Consider the following 25,420-nt stretch of genomic DNA (forward strand, 5'->3'; position numbering starts at 1 on the left):
TTCTTGCTCTCTGTTATGACTTGACTCTGAGTCTTAAGACTCTCTGATTCTATTATTCCAAAGAATACCTCTCCATATTTACTGTCCAAATGGTTATGTTTTTGTAAAATTTGCCAAAGTAAAGACATTTAAACCACAACCAGTAAAGACTGCTATCTTTTTCTATACCAACTTTCCCTCCATTATACTTCTTCTTGTGTTGAGCAACATTACGGTGGCTGTGAACACTTTGAGATATAACTAAAAGTAAGCTAAATTAGAGACATATTTGGTTTGGTTTAATGGGATATATTTCTGTGATTTGAAGTCACTTCTGTGTATTGACAAAGATTCTCTCCTTCACCAAACTCTAGCCAGTTTCCTCAGAGCCCTTTCCTGAATTGGCTTCATCCTTGGCCTATAAAGATTTGAACAAAACACTAATATATTTTTAATAGCTCAAGGCCACATCTCTAGGATGATCTTAACCTTCCTTGAAATGGCTGCCTGAGAAAATTCAAGGTTGCCAAAAGAATTTACTGTTTGTTCCAGCCAGTACCTGAAGATAGGGTTCCTGTCTGCCAGACTTTGTGAAAAGGTAGAAGCCTAACTTCAATAAGCACAGGTTAGCAAACTCAGATGGGTTTCACATCGGCCAACTCACACCCCACTTCCTGCTTTTTGTACACCATTTTTCACTTCTCTGACTCTACTGAGCCCCTCATCCTCTCCCTATTCCTTCATTCTCCCATTAAAATACCCAGTCACCTCTGTATAATTATTCGAAGCTGAGTTCAGATCATCCTTCATTCACCTTCAATTCTTAAGACTTTCTGATGCTCTACATCAAGAATTGACTTGCTTCTTGCTGCTATCCTCTTTTGCAAGAAGGTTTTAGTTTCTTTGCTTTATTGAGTTACTATTGATGTAATTGCTTTCCATCTTCCAAATATATGTTGACATTTCTTGTCTACTAGGCTCTTCTTACATTTTCTTCATTCTTAGAATTATACTTTTTTCATTCCCCTCATATCACATTAGTGGTATTTCAGAAAGGAGTAGAGATAAACTTACATGTACAGTTTGTCATTCTTAATTGAAAAGGTTTCAAGCTTTCAAGTCCCTGGTTCAAAAGGGGTGGGAATGAAGCAAAGAGACTGGTGTGGAGGGCATAAAGCCTCACCCACTTGATCTAGCTCCTGGCCTGCCAAGTGGCAGTTGAGATAGTTGCCCAGAAAGCAGCATAATAACAATGGTGTACTAAAAAGAGCACTAACCTGGGAGACAGTATGACCTGGGTTTGAATTTCAATTTAACTACTTACAAGTTGTGTAGCTTTGGTCAGCTTATCTTTCTGTATCTCTCTTCTCAATCATAATATAGAGATATTATTACTTAATTCCTTTTATGTTGTGTAAATAAGAATAGGCCAGCATATAGTAGGAACTCAACGGTTTTATAGACAAAGCTTTTGGATATATAAAACAAATGAAGAACTGTAGTACTACAACTGAAATAAGGAAAAGTATGTCTTAGATCTCAGTTAGTCTGCCTTCTTGTTTTAAACCCTGTTAGAAATACAGGCTAATTTTCTATTTCTTCACTTGGTAAATTTCTCTTTGGCAAAAGATTGCTTTTTAATAAATATTATTTGCTGATAAAAAGAAATGATATATCAAGCCATGAGAAGACATGGAAGGACCTTACATGCATATTACCAAGTGAAATAAGTTAGTCTGAAAGGCAAAATACTCTATGATTTCAACTATATATTACATTCTGGAAGAGGCAAAATTATAAAGATAGTAAAAAGATCAGTAGTTGCCAGAGGTTCAGGAGGGTGGGGAGGGTTGGGAGAGGAGGAGGGAATAGCTGAAACACAGGATATTTTTAGGGTGGTGAAACTATTCTCTACCATATAGCTATGGTGGATATATGTCATTATGTATTTGTCAAAACCCAATGAACTGTACAACAGAGTGAACCCTAATGCAAATGATAAACTTAATAATAATGTACCAGTATTGGTTCATTGATTATAACAAATGTAATACACCAATGCAAAATGTTAAAAATTAGGAAACTTACGGGCAGGGAAGAGGGGGAATATGGGAACTCTCTGTATTACCTGTTCAATTTTTCTGTAAACCTAAAACTGCTCTAAAAAGTAAAGTCTCTTAATTAAAAAAAACACAAAAAACAGGAAGGGGAGTGACATCAGTGAAAATGACAGAGTAGGTAGCTCCACAGTCACATCTCTCCACAAAAACACCACAAAATCAAGCAAAAACAGAATCAGCTTTGTCAGAGCTGTGGAAAATAGCCAAAGGTTTCCATCAAATGCTGAATCAAAAAGGCAACTTAAAACCAGTAGGAAAACATTTCGGCTGTTTTATTTGCCCTAGCCCCACAACCCTCTCCAACTTGGCAGTGGTCTTGCAGGTGGCTATGGGGTGTGGGGGGGAATGACTACTTAATGCGTATGAAGTTTTCTTTGGGATGATTAAAATGTCTTGAGCTCAGTATAGGTGATAGTTGCACAACATTGTGAATGCACTACATGTCACTTAATTATACACTTTAAAATGATTAATTTTATATTAGGTGATTGCACTTCAATAAAAATATTAAAAATTGGATAGAAAGAAAAAAAAAATCCCAGGACATAAGATCAAAATGAATCCCAAATTGACTTCAAAATACTAGGAATAGCTCATTTATATGCCTCATCACCCCTCCTCTTCATCTACTTTAGCCAGAATAACCAGTGGAATATAAGTCTGGGCTCCGGAGACAGACTATCTGGATTTGAATTCTGAATCTATCTCTTATTAGATTACCATTATGAACCTTTCTAAACCTAAGTGCCTCAGTAATTGGGAATAACATCTCATAGCATTGCGATGATCAAATATTATATACATGAAAGGACTTAGCACAATGACTAGCATTTTGTAGTCATGGAATTAATAAATGTTAGTTTTGGCTATCATTGTTACTATTTTTGTTATTTTTATCTAACTCCTATAGTAAAAGTAAGAGATTCCTATTTCTCATGACATCATAATCATAATAGTGATCATTTACTCAGTGACTGTTATATGTTAATTAGGATATTAACTGCTATGTACAGATTATCTCTAATCTTTTAATAATGTTGTACTTGTCAGAACAAAGATGGTGTAAAAACCAGAATTCAAAGCAAGATCTGTCTTATCTAATTTTTGTGCCTTATTATACCATATTTCCATATGTGATTTTTTTTTTTTAAATCTATACTCTGTAAACAGAAGAAAAGCTCTTAAAGGGCAATGGTAATAGTTTTAATCAGGCCCACGGTGCTTATCTTGCATGTAAAAGATACTCAAATGTTTTAGGACTGATGAAATTAATACGAATGTTTATGAATAAAGAAAAGAATACTGTGAGACTAAAATAATTGAAATCTTTAAAGAACATATTTTTTTGGAGAACTCAAGAAATTAAAAATCTGTAATCAGTCATCCCTGTGTTATACCCGATTTACCTCTTGACTGACGTATCAAATTACGACTTTTAATCCACATGCAAAACAAACTCCATTGCATTTTACCAGACATAGAATGGAAACTGGATTTTCAAGAATTAAAATATTAATAATTTTATTCTGATCCTGCACGCCCATGACAGGAAGGGCTACTGAAGCTACTTGGAATACCTTGGCTTACACAGGACATTTAACAAACATATTGGGCAATGTGACTGAAAGTTTTCTTTCCCTACGCAGAGATTCTCACCTTATAGTTAACAGTAACATGATTATTGTTCAATACCACTCTTTGTTCAAGATAATAAGCTCACGGTTGTCTCTTATGAGGCAGATAGGAAACTGCAGCCAGGAGAACTGCTAATCAGAAGGATACTCACAAATAGCTTTCAAATTTTGGAGGAATCAAAGAGGAAAAAGGCAAATATTTTCATCTTTGTTTATAAAGTACATTTTACTAAATTGCTGTAAGTTATAAATAGCTTAGAGAAAAAGTTTCCTTAAAACAAAACATTTAAGTAAGGAACAAACAATGCAAGTTACAAAACATTTTTATCAGTTCTTTAACTTTGTATACTTAATTTTTGCTTTACTTGATTTTAATTAGTAGTTCTATAAACTCATCAGGTTTCTTACTAGAGTTTTGAAAACCTTTTATTTTGTCCATTGTTCTCAAAGTTATTTGACCTTAATATTAAGTTTTAGTTTTTAGAAGAACTTAGCTAATTGCCTTTTAATTATAATCATTTTAATCATACACAAAATTCTTTCATAAATTTGCTGTTCATAAACCATTATTACCACTTATTTGGACCTTTGATGACATGCTTTAGATTTTTCATTTGTCTTATACTTTCCACTTCCTAAATAACCAGTCATTTTGCTCTAGGACAAAAGTTCACTACACAAGATGCTTGTTCACAATGAAGTATCCTCTTTTTCTGCATACTGATTTTCTTTTTCACCAACAATACTAAATTAACCTCATTTATTTAAAAATCCCATGATCAAAGATCATTCTGTTTTAGGCTGGGCTTATAACTTTAACTTTAAAACCTCTACCAAAGACAAATGTAACCCTGCTTGACCGGTAAACCCAAGCAGATAATTTCTTTTTTTTTTTTTTTTTTTTTTTTTTTAAAAGATGACCGGTAAGGGGATCTTAACCCTTGACTTGGTGTTGGCAGCACCACGCTCAGCCAGTGAGCGAACCGGCCATCCGTATATGGGATCCGAACCCGGGGCCTTGGTGTTATCAGCACCACACTCTCCCGAGTGAGCCACGGGCCGGCCCCCAAGCAGATAATTTCGAAAACATTTCTCATAGCAGTGTGATTTTTAAAAAAAACCTTTTTACCTTTCTTTTTCTTTTTAGTTTAATGTTTACATTTAGCTAGAACTGGCTGCGTTATATAAGAAAAACAGAATCTCCAAGTGGCCTTGATTCTTTTAACAGGTTTTTCTTTATCTTGGCTGAAATGCCATAGACAGTGAGTTTTTCTTATAACACTTGCAGAACTCTGTGCACAGATAGACAAATTTTGTCCAGAGACTTAGCTAATTACAATGCTCAGTTTTTCAAGCTTGCCAGGAGAAACTGAGAACAAATAATTTCTTTCAGTCATCAGGTCTTTAATGACCAAAAGGCACAAACTTAGTTACTTAAACACAAACAGACAGACAAATTATTAGCCCTGGCCTTCACCTCAGTCCAGTATTACAGGGTCAGATTTAAAGGGGTAGAGACATGTCGCCCCAGAAAGTCATCAGTCCCCACGCACACGCAACCAGACAAACAAAAACCAAAACACTGACGCGCCCCTGCCACGGGCGCAACAACCAGATTATCAGAGAACTCAGGAGGGGTCTCCTTCCTAGTGATCTCCCATGGAGCTGAACCTGTTCGTCTCCTGCAGAGGAATCTGGAGCGTCCTCCAGGACTCCTGTGGCTGCGGCGTGCCGGCACGTCTGTCCCGCCGCTTGACCACTACAGATGGCTCTGCTTTGGAGCCTCAGAAAATCTAAAATCAGACCAGTGATTCCGTCCTGGAGCCACCGAAAAGCTAAACAGACCGGTGACTCCCTCCTGGAGCCACCGAAAAACTGAAACCAGATTACAGCAGACAACAAAGACACAAAGACAGACACAGCAGACAGACAGACGACCGCGGTACCTGCTGCTTGAGCGATCCTCCGTTCTCTAGTCTTTGGTCCCAGGGAGAGCGAGCCGATCCCGGACGAGCCCCCAAAGATGTAAGACCCATGCGCCAAGCACAAATCCCACACGCCGGAGTGGCTTGCCTCACAAAGACCACAAGACAGAGACTGCTGCAATAAACATGAGGTTTTATTATCCAGCATGCTGGGGCGCTTTGCCTTTTGGAAAAGTGGCCCCCCCTTCTTTACATTGGAGTTTTTATACACTTTCTTTGGACAAAGACTTTATTCATGGTCAGGCTTAACAGGCTAGCACCCCGATAAGGGACTGTTCGATTTTTTTTACTCACTTGGGCTCTGCCTGGTGTCCTGAAGATAAGAGGGCTGGTTAGTCCTTGAGATCGGCTGGCCCCTGGAATGTGTGTCTAGTTCTGCTTTGACCTCTAAAAAGCTGCTTCATTTAAAATATCTTTAGATATGTTTTCCTCAATTTTAGTAAGTGCTTACAGGAACAATTTGTGCAGGTTAAGTTACATTTCAGGCAACAGTGCAGGTTAAAGTTACATTTTTCTATTACAATTTCCTACAATATATATATCCTAAGTCTTAGAACCTATGAATATGTTATACAGCTAAAGAACCTTAAGGATGTGATAAAGAATCTTGAGATGGGGAATTATTCAGGTGGGTCTGATGTAATCACAAGTAATCTTTTAAAGAGTAGGAGATCAGAGAGAGTAGAAAGAGATGGACAATGCTACACAACTGGCTTTAAAGATGGTGGAAGGGGTCATCAACCAAGGAATGCAGGTGGTTTCTAAAAGGTAGCAAAAAAGGAAATGGATTCTCCCTTTAGATCTTCCAAAAGGAACCAGCCCTGCTAATAACTTGACTCTAGCCCAGTAAGTAAGACTGGTTTTGGACTTCTGATCTCCAGAAGTGTAAGATAATAAATCTGTACTGTTTTTTTCTTTTTCCCCATTGGCCTGGGAAAAGATTTTATGAATAACACCTTGAAAGCACAGGCAACAAAAGCAAAAAATAGACAAGTGGGATTATGTGAAACCAAAAGGCTTCTGTACAGCAAAGGAAAAAACCAGCAGTGAATCCACAAAATGTCCTATTCATTGGACGAGGTATTAATATCCAGAATACACAAAGAATATACAGCTCGACAGCCAAGAAAAAAAATCTGATTAAAAAATGGACAAATGACCTGAGAAATACACAAATATATCTCAAAACACAACATAAAAATGGCCAACAAGTACACGAAATAATGCTCAACATCACCAATCATCAGGAAAATGCAAATCAAAATCACAATGAGATCTCACATTTAGAATGGGTATTATTTAAAACAACAACAACAAAAGATTAAAAATAACATGTTGGTGAGAATGGGAAGAAAAAAAATTGTATACACTGTTGGTGGGAATGTAAATTAGTGAAGCAGAGGCAGGACAGAGTGGGGACACATCCCAGGAAGGCTGCTAATGAATATTCAGACTGGACTGGCCAGAGCATGTGCTCCAGGTGGGACAGGAGGGGCAGAGGGCAGCCATTAGGAGAAGGTCAGGGTCGTGTGCGTCTCTCTCTGGCAGAGATGCCTGTGCACTTTGGGGCATATCTTTACTCAGTAATAAAGTCCTGTCATGTTCCGTTTCTCTGTCCCTCTCTTCCTCTCCTTTTGCTGGTCCATGAAAGATTCTTCTTTCACGATCAAGTACCTGGGTATGCCGCCTGGTACCACAGCCATTATGGAGAACAATGTGGAGATTCCTCAAAAAATTGTTCTAAAGTATTCTCCTAACCTATTTTTCTGTTTAGAACTTTATAAATTTCTTCTTCAGTTTGGTTCAGAAGATGCTTGAAAGGTTCGTCCAGGTGGGGGTCGCGGCCTCCCTGGCTCTGAGATTCTGGCCGGGTAGCTCGGCCAGGTCATCATCCGGATCAACCTATCGTGCAGGACAATGGGCTCCTCCTTCCCCGAGAGCCACTGTGCCGAGTTGAGGGCTGCAGCCACTCAGCCCCCGACTCCTGCGGAGACGCGAGGTGCAGAGGAGCAGCAGAAGCTGGAGCAAAGGCTGCTGGGGAGACGCCAGCAGCCGCCGTGGCCCTCACCAGTCCATGTCACCGCTCCGCTCACCAGCTGTCTGTGCAGTTCAGGCCTGGGCAGTCTCTGTACTGTTTTAAGCCATTTAGTTTGTGGTAGTTTTTGCAGCAGCAATAGAAAACTAATCCACAGGGATATATCCTAGGGGTTATCCCAGGAATGCAAGGTTGATTGAACAACTGAATATCAATCAATGTAATTTTCCACATTCACAATAAAAGGGAGAAACACCATACAATTATCATAATATATGCTGAAAAAACAAAATTCAACACCCATTCATCATAAAAACTCTCAGCAAACTTGGAAAAGGGAATTTCCTCAATCTGATAATAACATCGATAATAAATCTACAGCTAACAACAGTCTTAAAAGTGAAATATCAAATGCTTTTTTTCCCTCCACGAGTGGGATAAAGGCAAGGATGTCTGCTTTCACCAGTCTATTCAGCACTGGACTGAAGATCCTAGTCAGTGCAACAAAGCAATAAAAATAAATGAAAGGCATAAAGATGGAAAAGGAAGAAATAAAACTATCTTTATTCTCAAACAACATGGTTGTTTACATTTAGGAAAAAAAAGGAAACTTCAAAACTACTATTAGAACTAATAAGTGAATTTAGCAAGATTGAAGAATGCAGTGGTTCAAAAATCAATTGAATTTGGGCTGGCTGGTTAGCTCAGTTGGTTAGAGTGTAGCCTTGTAACACTAAGGTCACGGATTTGGATCCCTGTACAAGCCAGCCCCCCCCCCCAACAAAAATCAATTGAATTTCTATATACTATTGACAATAAATTTAAAATTTTGATGTATAATAGAATGAAAGCCTAAAATATCTAGAAAGAATTTAATAAAAAATAAGCAAAATCTCACACTGAAAACCACAAATATTGCTGAGTTCTCTCTTATAGAAGACCTAAATAAATGGTGACCTACATAAGGGAGTTATGGTATTAGGAGATTCAATACTGACAAGATTACAATTCTGCTCAAATTAATTTATGGATTCAGAGCAATCCCCATCAAAATACTGCAAGTTGTGTTTTAAAAATTCATAAATTCTAAAATTTGTGTAGAAATATAAATAATATAATATGGTCAAAATGACCTTGAAAAAGAACCCTAATTTCAAGAGTTACTAAAAAGCTACAGTAATTAAGACAGTAGGGTATTGCCAGGATAGATAAATATACCCATTTAATAGAGCGATCAGAAACAGGCCCCTATCTATATGGTCAACTGAGTTTTTGGCAAAAACTCAAAGCAAGGAAAAAAAATGAGTGAAAAAAAGTCTTTTCAACAAAAGGAACTGAAATAATTGGATAAATATTTGGGACAACAAATGAACCTCAACCTCAAATTCATATTACACAATGAATTCAACTGTATCATAGACTAAAACATAAAAATTTAAACAATAAAGCTTCTAGAAGAATACAGGAGAGTATCTTAATGATCTTGGAGTAGGCAATCATTTCTTAGAAATGATATAATATCGAGTAGTCCAGCTCTTGGCCAAAAACCTGTATGTGATTTTTCAGGCTTGACCACAGGCGATTATTACAAAGGCTTTATCTGGTGGGCCTCACAGGGGAAAGCTGCCCTCCCCACACCAGACTTGATACACAGCCAATGTACTGCAGTCTCTGAAGGGAGTTGCTGTCAAGGACTCAGATACCCCTGGCTGGCCATGCTCTTACAGATATCTGCATTCCAGTCCCCTCTGTTCAGAGGCCTCTTTATCAGGGAATTTTGGCAGAGGTCTCGCTCAGGTACTTCTTCCAAGACCTGCTTTTTGGAGGGAGGGGAGACCTTGACACTTTTCTCCACTTGGATTCAGTACTTAGTACTTTTCCACTGGTAGCCCTTTCTACTCCCCCTCTGCCTGGCCTCCAGGTCCATAAAACTGCAGGAGCTTTTTGTTCAAGGGTCCCCCTTGGCAGTGAGATGCCCCCCACATCTGTGCTGATCCACGTGACACTTGACTTCTGTTTAGCCTCTTGCTTATACTATTGCAGTAAGTGATTAAAGGCTTGACTTATTGTCAGTTGATTTAATTGGCTGCTCAGCTCGCTTGAGCTCAGTTCATCCCCTGTCAATATTCATAAAAGAAAAAAAATAATAAATTAAAACTTATTAAAATAAAATCTACTTATTAAAAGACAGTTTCAAAAATAAAAAGACAAGCCCAAAACAGATAAAACTCTTATATTAGTAGAATCAGAATAGTGGTTGCTAATGACGGAATGGGATTGACTAGCAGGTAACATAAAGGAATTTTCTGGGGCAATGAAAATATTCTATATCTTGACTGGAATGTTGGTTACATAGATGTTTATACCTGTCAAAATGCATAGAATTATATAACTGAGGCCTATACATTTCACTGTCTATAAATCTTATTTCAATTAAAAATACATTAAATATAAAGAGAAAGAAACAAAAAAGCACAAAGTTTGTGTATCTTCTTTTCCTGTAAAGTTTGTGTGTGTGTGTGTGTGAAACTTACAGTTGGATTAGAATGGAGAGGCTAGTTTGGACTTGTATAATTGTTCAATTACATAAGATCATTTATTATACTTTTTAAAACCTTAGAATAGTTGAATAATTTACATTAACATCCCAAACCATAAGGGTAATCTGTAACTTGTTAATCTACTAGTCTCACCAACTAATATTTTTTAATACAATGAATTTATTTATAAAAAGGCGAGAAGTATTCTAGATATTGATGTTTTATGACATGAAAATATCCCAACAATAATACAATGGAACTCTCACTGCTGAACAGACAGAAAACTATAAAGTTGCTTATCTTACTAGCAGAAAACAAGGTGAATGGAATAAAATTTGCACATTATGAAGTACTCTTATGAGATAGATTCTAAGGACAGTACTCCATGACTCAGGTTGACAGCACCTCTATCACCATTTAATTACTGAAATGAAATATAATTATAGAGAATAGGTATGGCATAGATCCCACGTCTTGCAAAGAAAGACCCAATAACCTTGAGTAACTCACTGATCCACATTTAAATATTGTTTGTAAAGAGTATCATTGGTAGTACAAGAAAGATAAGGATAAAATGTTGTTATGAGAGAGAGAATTCTAAAATGTTAGAAATCTATCAGGACTTTCTCATGTAATTTATTTTGGTAAAGAGCTAGATTCAATAGGTACTCTTTTACCAGATTTGAACTTATCCTTGGACAGCTGCTCTCTTTCCATTGCTTAGAATTTTAGCATTTTAGAGATGTCCAATCCATCTTCCACATTACAACCAGAATCATTTTTTTAAAGTGTGGATAAGATCATGTCATTTTTCTGATTAAAACTTTCTAATTGCATATAGAATAAGGTCCAAATTTCTCAGCAGGTCATGCGAGACCCCCATAGTCAGCACTCTGCCTATTTCACCAATTTTTATCAGCACCACTACCCTAGCCTGTCCACTCAAGTTATCTTTACCTCTTATCCTACCCTCTAGTTACTCTATTAGCTTCCTCCTTACATTAAGATGGCCATGCAGCTTCACACCTCTATCATCCTTATGCTATTTTCTAAGCTTCCAGTGCTTTCTCTCCAATCTGCTACAGGGCTGTTCTATGTCTTATTTATCTTTATGGCCCCAGTGCATAGAACTGTGCCTGCCATATAGTAGTATTTATTAAACATGTATTGAATGAATAAAATTACATATCCTAAGTTCTTGCAGAAAGTGGACAAGATTTCCTAACAACCAGTTTACCCAGTTTAGATGCGTACAGCTTGAAAACACTAAAGCAAAGTTGGTGAGTTTCCTCATTGCTAACCATTATTGGATGTTTCCCAAAAGTAAGTGTACTCCTGCCTGGCCTTTTAGTTCTAAGTGGTATTTTCCACAAGCTCCCATTTGTTGGAGTTTAGCCTACTGACACCATTGTTATTCTATATAACATTTTTGCATTATTTGTCCTTGTTATACACTCCTTTTCACAAACTTAGCTCACTCACGCTTTCAACATCATGATGATCGTAAAAAATCCCTCTGTACTCTCAGCAGGTACAGGGGAAAAAGAGCATTTTAAAATATGCCCAGATGATTATATTATATTCCCCTTAAAAACGCCTGCCTTCAAGAGAAACTATTTTACCAGAGCCTAATTAATTAGAGGAAATTTTAGACTCTGACTAATCTTCAAATTATACTTGTCATTTTGTCATTCAAAGATTTCTAATAGTACGTCAGCTTCTCAATCTAGCTGCCCCATAAGCATCTTAAGCACATATGTAAACCTTAACTGTCTTTTCCAGTACCATGACCACTCACCCATCCCTAACTTGCCCCCATTCCCCACCTCAGTTAAGGTATAGGAACTCATCCACACAATTAACAATCTACTGGATTCCGAATCCTATTGACTCTACAGAGAAATTCTGAGAGGGAAGTCGAATTCCCTAACTGAAAAAATTAAAGAACTAATGCACAAGCCAATCAAATGACTTACCGGAACAAGAAAGTAACACCATATGTAATTAAGATAACATAACTTAGAAGTGTCAGTCACAGTTACAGGGTACCATTGGGTCACCTTTAAATAATTACGCATGAATGTTCTGCGCCAGTATGAAGAAGTGATGAAACAGCAAGAAGACTACTTATACATATACATACAGATACACTTATCATATATATACAGATACACACTCACAGTTAAAAGTCAGTAGATATTTGTTAGATAAATACATTTTTAAGACACTATCAAGGTTATGTATACGGGGGAAAGGAAGGTACAATGTGTCACTGGGCTCCTGCTTTAATTTACCCAGCCTTTCAAATCCAGTATATGTGCATGCAATTACCGGTACAGTTTGCTAAGCATATATCTTCTCTGCTGCTTAATGCCTACAATGAAGTGAGAAATAGAGAGGAAATACAATAAACATTACTGATATTTGGGTACTTAAACTGTTTTCTATTCTTAACATAATTGTCTTTTCCAGTTAACCGTTGAGTAGGTAGATACTATGATGCAAAGCAGCTGGTATTGATAATGACATGCAGAACACCTCAGAAAAAAGAACCACGTGGCAGCTTGGAAAATTTAGCACCATGTCAGTTGTAGCCCTCATCTTCTCTTTCTTTCACACGTAGTGATATACCAGAAACAAAACAGGAGTCTTTGTTTTTTTTGTGGCAACTAGAACCTTGTGTTCAGTTTTAATAAGCAGTTTTCAAATGAATGATATTTTAGTGAAGGACTGAAATGGTTTGAATTTTTCAAAATAATTAAATGTAGTTTCTTGTAATGAAAGCAAATTCCAGTAATTCCCTCTAAGCTACATAATTTTGAATAGCCTGTAAGCACACTGGTATATTATTTCTCTCTCTTTTTTTTTCCAATCTAGTCTATTAGTTTGTTTTTTATTTTATTTTGTTTTAACTCATCACACTTCACTCCACACTTAGAAAGGATATGTAGTAAGAAGTTATTTTCCATTTTGTTAAAGATCACCATTTAAGACAGGTAGTACATCAGATTACTTTCATTTCTGTCCTACTTGTATAGAGATATAGGGCTAGAGGGAAGTGAGAAATAAAATGGGACCCATAATGATATGGATCACATATCACATAGGGAACAATACATGCTAAACATCACTTTCAAATACAATATGTTTTGGTCCTTATATTCTTATTTGCAATATCTATCAGCAAGTATATGTGGAGAAATTTCAAACACAGTTTCTGACTTTTAAAGGTTTTTGTGGTTAATTACTCTTAATATACCTCAAAAGTGAAAAATACAGTGCATATTTTAAGTGTTCTGCAAACCCGAAGCACACAAACACTCAAGAATAAAACAAATACAGTATAAACTAATTTTAAACTAATTTAAACTAATTATAAACTAATTTTATCATTAGTATCTTGAAATGAAATACGTTTAATAACACTGATCCAAACTAAAATAATTTTTGGATTACTCAAAAAATTTCAGAAAGCAGAAACACTTGTTAATCATAAAACAAGCAGCTCTGCTATAGAGAAGGGCCTTCCTATTAGATTCTTGAAAACCTGGGGCCAGATTTAAGACGTGTTAGTACTCCAATCTAATCTCTACTTTCAAGGTAAGTAGAAAATTCTGATCAACCCCAACCTAATTTTTCATTATAGTGCCCAACATATAAGAAACATTTCTTTTAACTTTATAAACTACATGTTGTGAAATAGTATGCTGCAAGATACTAGGTCAGTATTATGAGAATTCTTCCAGCTTCCTATGATCATGTCACAATTTGAGTCTTCACTAGTCATGCTACTGGTTTTGTGTTTTTCATGATCTTATCTCACTTTAGAAGCAATGTACTGTAACATATTTTCAAATTTTCCCCTTCTCCATAAAATAATGTAGTAGTTTCCCCTGATACAACTTTAATGAGATTTTGAAAATAATTTTTCATGGAGTTTTATTTCAGTGACTATACAACATAGCAATAAAAATAAATTAACTACTTTCTCATATATCCTTTACCAATTTTAAGATTTAATATGCCATCTAGATCTTAATGTTAATATGTAATTTTTATGGGTGGGGGGGGAGTGAAGGATCATAGTTAAAATCTCCATGTTTAATTTCCACTATGACTGTCCTACAATTACAAGAAGATGTACTTAGAAATAGACATGCATGAAAAGCAAGTAGCTACAAGCAGAAAATGTGAATAATTAATGATTTCTCAGCTGCAGGTAAAATAGCACGAATTTTACAGGCTTAACAATATAAAACTTTCACTGAAAATTGTGTGCTACAAGTTGCTCTACTCCTTCAACAAATCAGTTCTCCACCTATATCTGGCTACAAGCCAAAGCAAAAGGAATTGTAGATAACTATTGGGAATACTTACGTTAAGAATCCTTTGCTTTATTCATGATGGAGTTCCTCAAAAGGAATGTACAGAGACCAGAATGCTCCACAAATATCAATATAGCATTTGTACTTTGGTATCTAATATTATTTTCAGTGATACTTTTCATTCTTTAAGAAATATTGAAAAGAAATAAAATATCTCTAAAAATATATTTTTACATATCCCTATTGGTAGACTACAGATCCTTCACAATCCTTTTTTGTTTATCTTTTCATTCTCTTTTCTAGCCACCTTCACATTTGCTCTAAGTACTCCAGCCACACAGGACTTCCTTCAGTTGTTTGTTTGGGGCCTTTAAGCATTTTCTTACCTATGTCTAGAAGATTCTGCCCACTCTCTTCCCATTCTCTGCATTTCCCACCCTCCAATATCACTTAAATTATTTCAGATATTACCTTAAATGTCACTAAGGGAAGGTTCCATGACTCCCCATTTTAAATTCCTATTGCTTTCTGTTGCACTCATCACAATTATAACTGTTTTTTTTTTTTGACAAAGAGGTCACAAATTAGTAGCCTACTGGATATAATCAGTTATATTTGACTCAAGTGTTATAGATTTTAAAAATTTGAGCCACTGTTTACAATTTGGAGATTACACATACATATTATAGTGCTATGGTTTGAATAGCCCCCCAAAACTAACTGAAATTTGATCCCCAATGTAACAGTGTTAAGAGGATGGGACATCAGACTATTGGATTTGAAAGGTAGGGCCTTTGGTAAGTGATTTAATCATGAGGACTCTGTCCTCATGAATGCTTACTCTATTGATGGATTAATGGTTTAGTGGGTTATTAGGGAGTAGACTGGGGGCTTTATAAGGAGAGGAAGAAAGCATATGAAAAATGCTCTTGCTCACTCCTTGCCATGCAATTCCCTGCATCTCTACAGGATGTTATAGAGAGTTCTCACCAAGAAGAAGGCTCTAAACAAATGTGCTCTCAGTACGTTGGAGTTTTCCTTTATAACAAATTTCATTTTCTATATATTATCCAATTTCAGGTATTCTGTTATAAGCAATAGAATATGGACTAATATATATAGTAACTCTATTTAATTTATACTTATCCCTAAATGAAAGTAAAAAAAAAAATTCATTGAAAACCCAGATCACTTCTCAGATGAATAGTTAAAAATCTCTAAAACACTTTTGAAACTTGGGATATAAATGTGATATACCTGAATTTACTTGGCAAAAGCTCTGGTGCACCTAAATTTATTTGGCAGCATTTTTGCTTAAGATAAGTATGGAATAATGGAAGTTATAGTAGCTGACTGTCTATTCAACTGATGGTTGTGTTGAGCCATTACAGCACTAAAATAATGCTTTCTTTTTGTTTGTTCAGCATTTCATAAAAATACAAGGGTATTTCAAAAAGTTCATGGAAAATTCGTAATATCTCTTATTTTTCTATAAACTTTTCACCATCCCCTCATATATATAACCTACATATTTTTGGTTATTGAAAGGTTACTCCATATCTAACATACATGACAACCACTGACTAGCATTTATGCTGTATAATGTATTTAAGAAATATCCAATGTTGACATGTATGACTCAATTATTTTGTGGTTCCTGCCAAACACGCACTCCCATTCTGACAATTACAGATGCCATAAATCATATGCACCTACTTAGAATAACTCACAGAATCACTCAGAAATCAAATGTTTGCAATTTTCTAAATCAGATTAAATATAAAGGTTTAGTTGTAGTGTTAGGAACCCATTATATCCGTATGAACGAGGGAAAATACACCATCAATTTTTATGTAAATACAGAAAAATTTATGTCTCTGTTACTATCTGAGCACTATCTGCCATTTTTGGGGGGGCTAAATTTTCACTCCAAAAATATATGCTATGCCTGAATTCCCCTATAATTTCTGTATCTTTCTTTTTTTCTAAATATTATTTTTTAATACTTATAATTAGGGTTGCCAGGTTTAGCAAATAAAAATGCAGGGCATCCAGTAAAATTTGAGTTTCAAATGAATAATATTTGGGACATATTTATATTACAAATTATTCATTGTTTATCTGAAATTCTAATTTAGTGGGGCATCCTGATTTTGTCTGGCAACTCAACTTATGTGACTCTCATACTTTAACAACATACTATAAAAAGCAAATCTTGGACCATATCAATGTAAAGATTCAGCAGATTTTAGACATACAGTTATGTTAGGAAGCAGCTTAATATTGCTCTTTAATTTAAACACAAGGAAGAAACATAGCTTGAGTCTCGATTCTACCAAAAAGGTGTTAACAGGTCCATGGGAACTCACAACCAAGAAGAGCATATACTACCACCCTTCTTCCCCCTTTCCCCACCCCATTGATCATCAAAGTACCTTAAAAATCTATGATTTTTCATAAACTGAACTGAATTTTTTCCTTCACTCTCTCCTTACCAATTGTCCAATTCCACCTTGGGTATAAACAGGAAAATAATGAGACATGGCCTTACAGAGTCTGCATATTTTAATACTTTGTTCTATTTCTTAGTTTTTATAACTCGACTCATTTTTTTTTTTTATCCCAACATGTTTGTATGGTATTTGAAAAAAATGGCTTGGATTTCTTATTACACATCTTAGAAAACCAGGCACATAACTGTGTTGCTCAAAAAATGTATTGCTTTCATGAAATTTTCTGTGTTATGCTAAATAATGAGAAAGACTGTATTACAAAACTGCCTTCAGTCAATAAATTTAAGTACCTTTACCTAGCCACCTATAGCACCAATACAGTCCTTTTTAGGAACCAGTGAGAACAGTGACATGCTATTACTATTTTTCATATTTGTGTTAAAATTAAATCCTATTATAAGGTATATAGCTAATACTGAAGTAGAATGTTTTTTAAATTTTATTTAAAACTCTTCCTTAAAATTAAGGTTCTGTAATAAAACAAACATCACACACAACTAAGAGTTTTCAGTCAAATGCTAATTTCATACTGAAAACAGGATTTGAAATTTTTTATATACCAGAAGTCCCTTCAGTGTAATCAGTATTTCCTTCTAAAATAGTCTATAATCCACATTTATTTCTCTTAATGTTAAAATCACTATTTTAATGTCTGAGAATAAGTTAAGGGTTTTCCACACAGATATTCTAGATTCTTTTTGTAGGTCCTTGAAGATGCTCAAGGATACAAAGATATACATCTTAAGAATTTATTTCAACCATATATGATGACATAAATATGCAGAATTAATATTCAACTATACAAAGAAAATGCGCCAACAAAATAAAAAAAGCATTTAAACATCTCAGCTGTTACAAACCCACTCCAAAATTATCATCTTTTTGATTTTATTCAGATATCATATTCATTTTCAAAACTGCTGGGATGTATGCTCCTTGTCCTGTAATTGAGTTTAAAAGGTGGTAACCTTGGAAACTGTTCTCTTAACAGCAGTGGCCGGATTTCAGTATTGGATGATGCTATGAAAAAGCCCAGTATTTCTTCCAAAATATCCTGACACTATTTTTAGATTGTATGAGAAATGCCAAATGTACTGCTGTCATAGTTATTTCCTCTAGTACTAAAAAGGCATACATACCAATATATGTCAAGAACTTTTAGCAAAATTTTCTAGCACCACTTGTATTTCTTTGGAATGTAACATCACACTATATCATCTACTGCAAGGCAATAGAAGTCAAAAACAATTTTTGACAGAAATAATTATGCCTTTCTGTTGAGTTCTCCCTTCAAGAATTGAAGAGTTAGTATAAAGTGAAGGAAAGGAAGAAGAAAGGAGAGGAAATTTATGTAGATTGAATGATACACATTTTTCACATATTTAAAATATTAAGTGCCACACGTACTTTAAAAAATAGTTATGTATACTCTACCAGGTTTTTTGCCAGATGTATTATGTGTATTATCTTTAATGCTCAACATAATACTAAAGTAGATATTATTTATGTCCATTTTATTGAAATCTTCATAATGTATAGGATTCTCTTTCCAACGAGATTAAATAACTTTCCAAAGTTCACACAGTATGTACCACAGCTGGGATGTGAACTCATATCTATCTCGCTCTACAGACCATGTTCTTTCAGCACCAGTACCAATTCACACATGTAGTGAATAATGGAGCTAGGACTCAAAGCAATGTCTCTCTTGATTTCGAAGCTTGTGCTTTCTGCCCACTATACTAAGCTGTCTCTGAAAAATGAAGAGATATTCTTCTTAGTCATAATATCCCCTGAACATTGAAGGTTTACTTGACTACTCATGTAATTCCTCATTAGCTTTTGCTAACAAGAAAATCTATATGATTGATACCTACTTCAATAATTTATATGAAAAGCCAAACGGGATGATTGCTGCACTTATACTACAAATAGGAAAGCATGTCATGATAGAATGGAAAAAGTGAGGAAAAGTATAATAACAATGACATTAATAGTAATAATAATCATGTATGTAGCACATGCTCTTTGCTAGGCACTGCTCTAAGTTCCTTACATATACTGACAACATGACAACCCTGTGAGATGGGAACTATTATCATTCTCACATAACCAGAGTCAAGGAAATAGATACAAACAGGTTAAGTCATTTCTTTAAGGTTACACAGCTGTGTTAAAGCCTGTATCTAAACCCAGATGATCTGGCTACACATTCCATGTTCTTTATCACAAGTCTATCAGGCATTTCTCTGTAGAAATAACTAAAAAGGATAATAAAAAAATAAAAAGGGCAAGCATATTGTATCCACAAGGTGCCAACTGTGTGGTGTTTCCATTATATTACTGTCAACAGTGAATTTGCTAATCTATTTCAGCAAAGAATTTAGTTAAATTTGTTCTCTTTAGGTGTGATTTAAACTCAGGTACATGGGGATTTCAGTAAAGCACAACATATTTAGTGAGTTCAAATCAATGCTTAATCCTAGCCTATCTTTCTCTAAAAAGTCTGTCTCAAAAATTAGATGTGAAATACAGAGTTAGCCTCTCTATCCTTTTTGGTAGACTAGAAAAAATAGTTTCTTTCAAATATGTTCCACATTTACATCATATAATACTTTAAAGAAAGCACATTCAGTGTGTTTGTGTGTGTTAATCTGGATTCAGTTTTTAGGACTTCCCATGACTACTTCCCAGTTTCTTGAGCCACTGTTTGTAGGGCTCAGCATGATGAAAAACGACATCTTTTTAGATCTACTTGGGAAAGATATCCCAAAAAAGTGCACTTTGATTAAAGACAAAACAAAACACAGGTATACTTAAAGGCAAAGTTTGCATTGTCCTTAACCCTTTCTGTTTTTTATAAAAGTCACATTTTTCTCATAAACGTTTTCTTCCCCAACAGGAATAATATACAGTGATCAAATAAGTGATGAGCCAGAATAATGGCACTATGCATCAAGGCAATTCACGTCAACAAAAGGCATCCTATTTTCAAAAGTAAGTAGAGTTTACCTTTGCAGCAGGTCAGTTAAATGTATATTCTTACTTACTTTTGTTTTTTTTCCTCCCCACACAGGGCAAGTAGAGTGACATGTTCTTACTTTCTGATTTCAGAAATAAATTTTGTAATGGACAAGCAGAGTTTCCACTAATTTACCTATAAAATATTAAAACAGATTCCTTCACCAATGTTTAATGGGACCATTTACGTATGAAATTGAAAAGGCATTAAATTTGCTTGACTTGAATATGCATAATCAGCATTTCTAATACATACTATATATTTTAAAACTGATGAGAAAATTTCTTTTAATCCTAAACAGTCACCCTGTGTTTATTTTGGCAAGTTGGGAATGAGAAGAAGACATCTACAGGGTATAAACAGTAGTTCTAATTTGTAAAACTAGCTTTTTCATTAGTGTTCAAAACCAAAAGAAAAAAAAAATAGATAATTTGATTTTCATAAAGAATCTCCCAGAAAAAATATAGAAACTAAAACTATTATTTGCTCATATAAGAAGTAACTAACTTTAATTAAAATTTGATAAGTTATAAAGCTGATAGTGATAATTTTAATTTTGGGGGGGAGGGGTAAGGAGAAGTTTTAAATAAATCCATGGCATTTTTGTTATTATTTTCCCCAAAAGGATGAAGATTTTCAACAGAGAGATGGTAAAGTACCAAGTACAGATCATCCCCCCCAAAATAAAAATCAGGTTATGCAGAGGCTTCTTATTCCTCTTGAAAGTGCTTAATAACTATATAATCTTAAGGTATCTTTCTTTCGTTCTTTGGATTTTCAGGCAAATTTATCTCTTGAATAAATTTATTTTTTAAAAATTTTTAAGCAAAATTTTAACTTTGAGATAATTGTAGTCATGTGCAATCGTAAGATCGTGTTACTTAGAGATCCTATGTATCCTTTACTCTGTTTCTCCCAAGTAAAATCTTGCAAAACTATTACACCATATCACAACCAGGATATGGGCATCAATACAGTCCAAATACATTTCCATCATTATAAGAGCCCCTCATGGTTCCCTTTTATAACCACACCAACTTCCCTCCTACTCCCAATCGCTCCTGAACCCTGGCAACCACTAATGTGTCTCTTGGATAATTTTAAGTGTGTTTATTATCAGCAATAACTTGTGCCTGCCTGAAAACATGGAGAACAGCAACAGGATCAGCAGAAGGGATGGAGCCAATGAAATACTGTGAAGAAAGAATTTTTCTTCCTAAAAACCATTTTTGTTTCTACAAAAATGTACTTTAGTTTTTTTCTTCTATAGATTTAGTTACATTCTTGGTAACCACATTAATTTCTTTCATATTTTTAGCCATAACATCAAAGCTTAGGCTATAACTGTAGTTGCTATCTGTATTTCTACACTTATGCATTCAACTCCTAGGTTTACAAATTCCTCACCTGTGAATACCCTATATAGCTTACCTTCCTAGTCTGTATTGCATAACAGAATTTCCCTGGAATTTAATTGGTTCTCCCAAGAGGACAGTGTTTCCTTTCCTCAAACTGTCAGATTGTTAGCAAGCAGCTGTGGTTAGGAGGGAGTCAAGTTCCATGTGAATCATATCTTTGTGTAAACAGATTCTCAAATACCTTATCAAGTGTCCTTTACTTACTCTGTCAGCTGAAGATAAACAGCCCTGTCCTAAGCAAAAGGGTGAATATGTTAATTCCCCCGACCTTTTACCCTTTTGATGGCATTACTGAGATGGAAGTAAACCACAATCAGCTAGTATGGCCCATTGTATACACAATCCTGGGCCAGCAGAAGAGGTAGTGTATAAGGGAGAGAAGGGAGAGAATCCAGTGAGGAAGATGAGGCCCAAGTAGAAGAGATGCTAAGGCCTCTATGGTTACGTTTTCAAATGGCTTAAGAATGTCTCATTATTTTATTTTATTGATTCCATTTATTTAGATCTATACCTGGTAAATCAGAGAAGAGGAGAATGCACTCATTAAATCCATTAGCCAAAAGCCGGTCCCGCAGCTGCTGAAGAATTGCTACTCCAATACAGAATGGGAAAGAGGAATTCCCCAGTAGTAAGGTATCCCAGAGGTGAAAAATTTTGTGTAGTGGAAATACATCTGTAAAATGACAAAAAATATAAATAAATTAAAATTAAAAACCAAAATAAAACTTAAAACAGTCTGTTTTATTAGATATATGACTATTATGTTATGGTCAAAACTATTATTTCAGCTCTCATACTACCAAACTGTTTTTATGAAATGTTTATCTGGCTTTGTAAATTTGTAGCTTCCTAAGGCATTTTAAAAATTGACAATCAGATTGGTCAATAGATGACATTCTCTAACCCCCATTATCAATCTTGGTGGAGTCCCATTTGTAGTATTTCTTCCCAGAATTTTCTAGTTATATTATTCTCACATGTTTATTTACCTAGATGAATTTTAGTTTTGTTTTAGGTACAGTAAGGTTACACTTCTATTATGCATTCTAGACAATTGCTTTATTAAATTCCTATAAAAAAAATCCTATTAATAATTTTCTATTTTTTACAACTTTTCTCTTTCAACAATACCATGGATATCGTTCCAGGCCAAATGCATACAGATCTACTTTAGATATCATTCCACTTATCATGTATGCCATATTTAAGTAAGGATGTCCTCTGTATTAATATTTGTAATTAAAGTGTTATATAGTCACGTAATTAATTTCTAGAGGAATCCTAGTTTAGAAAATGAAACTATTACTTATTAGAGAATCTCTAAAAATTAAGCCTGATTTGGTTGTAAAAGTTACCTCAAAAACTTCATGTACATACTACAGTTAACATTCATTTCTTTTTCAAAGGGGAGAAGAGCTTGTATTAACGTCATGATATATAAGATAGGTTTTCATTCTATACAATTCTCTTTTTGATATTCAAGGACCAGAACAACTGACATTCTTTTCTACCCAACTCTATGATGTTAGAATTACATAAAGATGTTTACTAAATCTGCTTAATATTACTGTAAATATAAAATACTGGGGGTAAAATGGAAGTGTCCTTTGATTAATAGTATATTGAAAGAAAAGGGAAAATGATACTTACGAGTAAACATGGTAAGAAACCAAGGTATGGCGTAGAGCTACGAATGGAAAAAGAAAGGGGTCAAGGGGATGGATAAAGAGGAAATAAAAGAGATAATTAGAATGAGTACCAATAAACTGAATGGTAAAAAAGTTATATGTTTTGTTCTACTCCATTAACTAAACTAAAAGAGAATGTAAGTAATTATAGTTATAATCACAAACAATATTATATAATATGTCTATCTACATTACTAATGTAAATGACCCCATGTACAGGGATTATTTACGTAATGTCTTCATTTCATCAAAGGATAAACTTGAGTCCATGACTAATCCAAATTCAATACTATTATGTTGATTTCAAGGGTGTTCTTTTCAGGTTAAACAAAAATATTGCTGAGATTTTAAAGGTCTCTGTGACAGATAAGGGGGAGGGGTATGGTTGAAGCCTGTGACACCTCCTTATTCTGGCAGGGGAGCCCAAGGGGCTTCCAGTGGTGGCTCGGTCATGGCTGGGCTGGATGCCAACTTCAGGGGGAGTCATGGTTGAGGCCCCTGCCCCCCCTGCCCACAGCTTGGGTGCCCGGGGTGCTTCCAGTGGTGGCTTGGTGGTCATTGCTGGGCTGGATGTGGAAGCTGGAGTGTGTGGCTGAGGCCCTCAGCCCCCCACCACTCTGGCTTGAAGCCCTGGACGCTTCCAGTGGTGGCTCAGTGGTTGTTGCTGGGCTGGATGTGGACCTTGGGGGTGTGTGGCTGAAGCTCTTAGCCCTCCATCCACCCCAGCTTGGGGCCTGGGAGGCTTCAGTCCTTCTAGGTTTTATAGGTGTTCTTTGGTGGTGTTAGATCTTTACTGGTTAATATCAGAAATTTGTCTCTGATCTGTGAGTTTTTTGTTTTCTTTCAGTTCTGTGTTGGATCGTTTGCTATTCTCACCGCTTAAACTCTGCACTGGAACTAATTTGTTGTTCTTTGTTTATGTCTAAAATGGGGGAACTTCCTGTGGGGACCAGCACTTGATCCCTGTGGTTGAGCTAAATCGCTGCTTTGCTGCCGATTCTTTGGAGAAGGCATTTTGTGCAGCTCAGGTTTTAATTGTTGACCTGGTAAGCACTTCCAGGTCTTCTGAGATTTGGTACCCCTGGGTTGTGTGGAATCGCTGGTCTGGGCCTGAGTCTTTTAAGCAAATTGCTCCCCCTGCAATTCTATATTCCTGACCAGTCTCCACTGAGTGGTCCTGTGCTGATTGGAGGGCAGATCAGCTGTTCATGCTCTGCTCCAATGTTCCCCTGGTGGGCCAGTTTCTCCACTAACCCCTGAACTCCAAACACTTCCCATGGGACTGACCATGCACCAGTCTCTTGCGATGGATTTGTGGGCCTCTGAGTGACTCTTTTTTTCAGCTGTCTGTGGCCCCTCACTCCTATGTAGGTCCATGGGAACCCTGGTAATGGTCTTGCTGGCCTGGGGCCAAGGCCCTCTTCTCCCCTGCACCCTCCAAGCAACTTCATATGAAGGGCACAGCAGTGGCTTTTGCCAGCTCTTGCTCTATGTGCTCACCAGGGCCAGCCTTGAAGTGGTCAGGGCTTGAAATGGTGGGAGTGTTCCTTTCTTTCTTTCATCATGGCTTCTTCTGTCTTCATGAATTCCTTAAGTCTCTCTTCTTCTTCCCCTGAGTTCTAGCAGCCCCAGCTTGGTATTCATTGCTTTTTAGTAGTTGTAAATTGGTTGATTCTGGGAGAGTTGACACTAGGTACTGTCTATCCTGCCATCTCGATTGGAGGTCCCTTCAAGATTAGCATTTGAATTGGTGGACTTAATAGATTGTCCTCCCCATGTGTGTAGGCATCATCCAATCCATTGAGAGCCTTAATAAAACAAAGGTGGAGAAAAGAGAAATTCTCTTCTTCCTTTCTGCCTCACTGCTTGAACTGGAACATCTCATCTCAGGTTCCCCTGTCTTTGAACAGAGATTTATGTCACCATCTCTCCTAGTGCTCAGGCTTTTGGACATGGAATCACAAAGGCCTATGACTTTGGATTATACCACTGGATTTCCTGGGTCTCCAGCTTGCGGACAACAGATTGTGGGATTTTTGAGCCTTCATAGTCATGTGAACCAATTTCTTAAAATAAATCATATATATATCATATACGTGTGTGTGTTTGTGTGTGTGTATCTCCCCATCCTATTGGTTCTTTTTCTCTAGAGAAACCTAAT

At 35.9% G+C, this 25,420-nt stretch overlaps 1 protein-coding gene across 1 annotated transcript in view; it reads right to left on the reverse strand.

Moving 5' to 3' along the window:
* TBCK (TBC1 domain containing kinase) overlaps positions 1-25,420 on the reverse strand; it is a 226,077-nt gene that overhangs the window by 79,937 nt on the left and 120,720 nt on the right. The window contains exons 20-21 of the mRNA XM_063108114.1: positions 23,222-23,258; positions 22,083-22,244 (exon numbers count right to left, since the gene is read on the reverse strand). Coding sequence (XP_062964184.1) covers positions 22,083-22,244; positions 23,222-23,258 — 199 coding nt within the window. The remainder of the gene's footprint in view (positions 1-22,082; positions 22,245-23,221; positions 23,259-25,420) is intronic.

The sequence above is a fragment of the Cynocephalus volans genome, chromosome 9 (assembly GCF_027409185.1).
Source record: "Cynocephalus volans isolate mCynVol1 chromosome 9, mCynVol1.pri, whole genome shotgun sequence".
In the NCBI taxonomy this organism is placed as follows: Eukaryota; Metazoa; Chordata; class Mammalia; order Dermoptera; family Cynocephalidae; genus Cynocephalus; species Cynocephalus volans.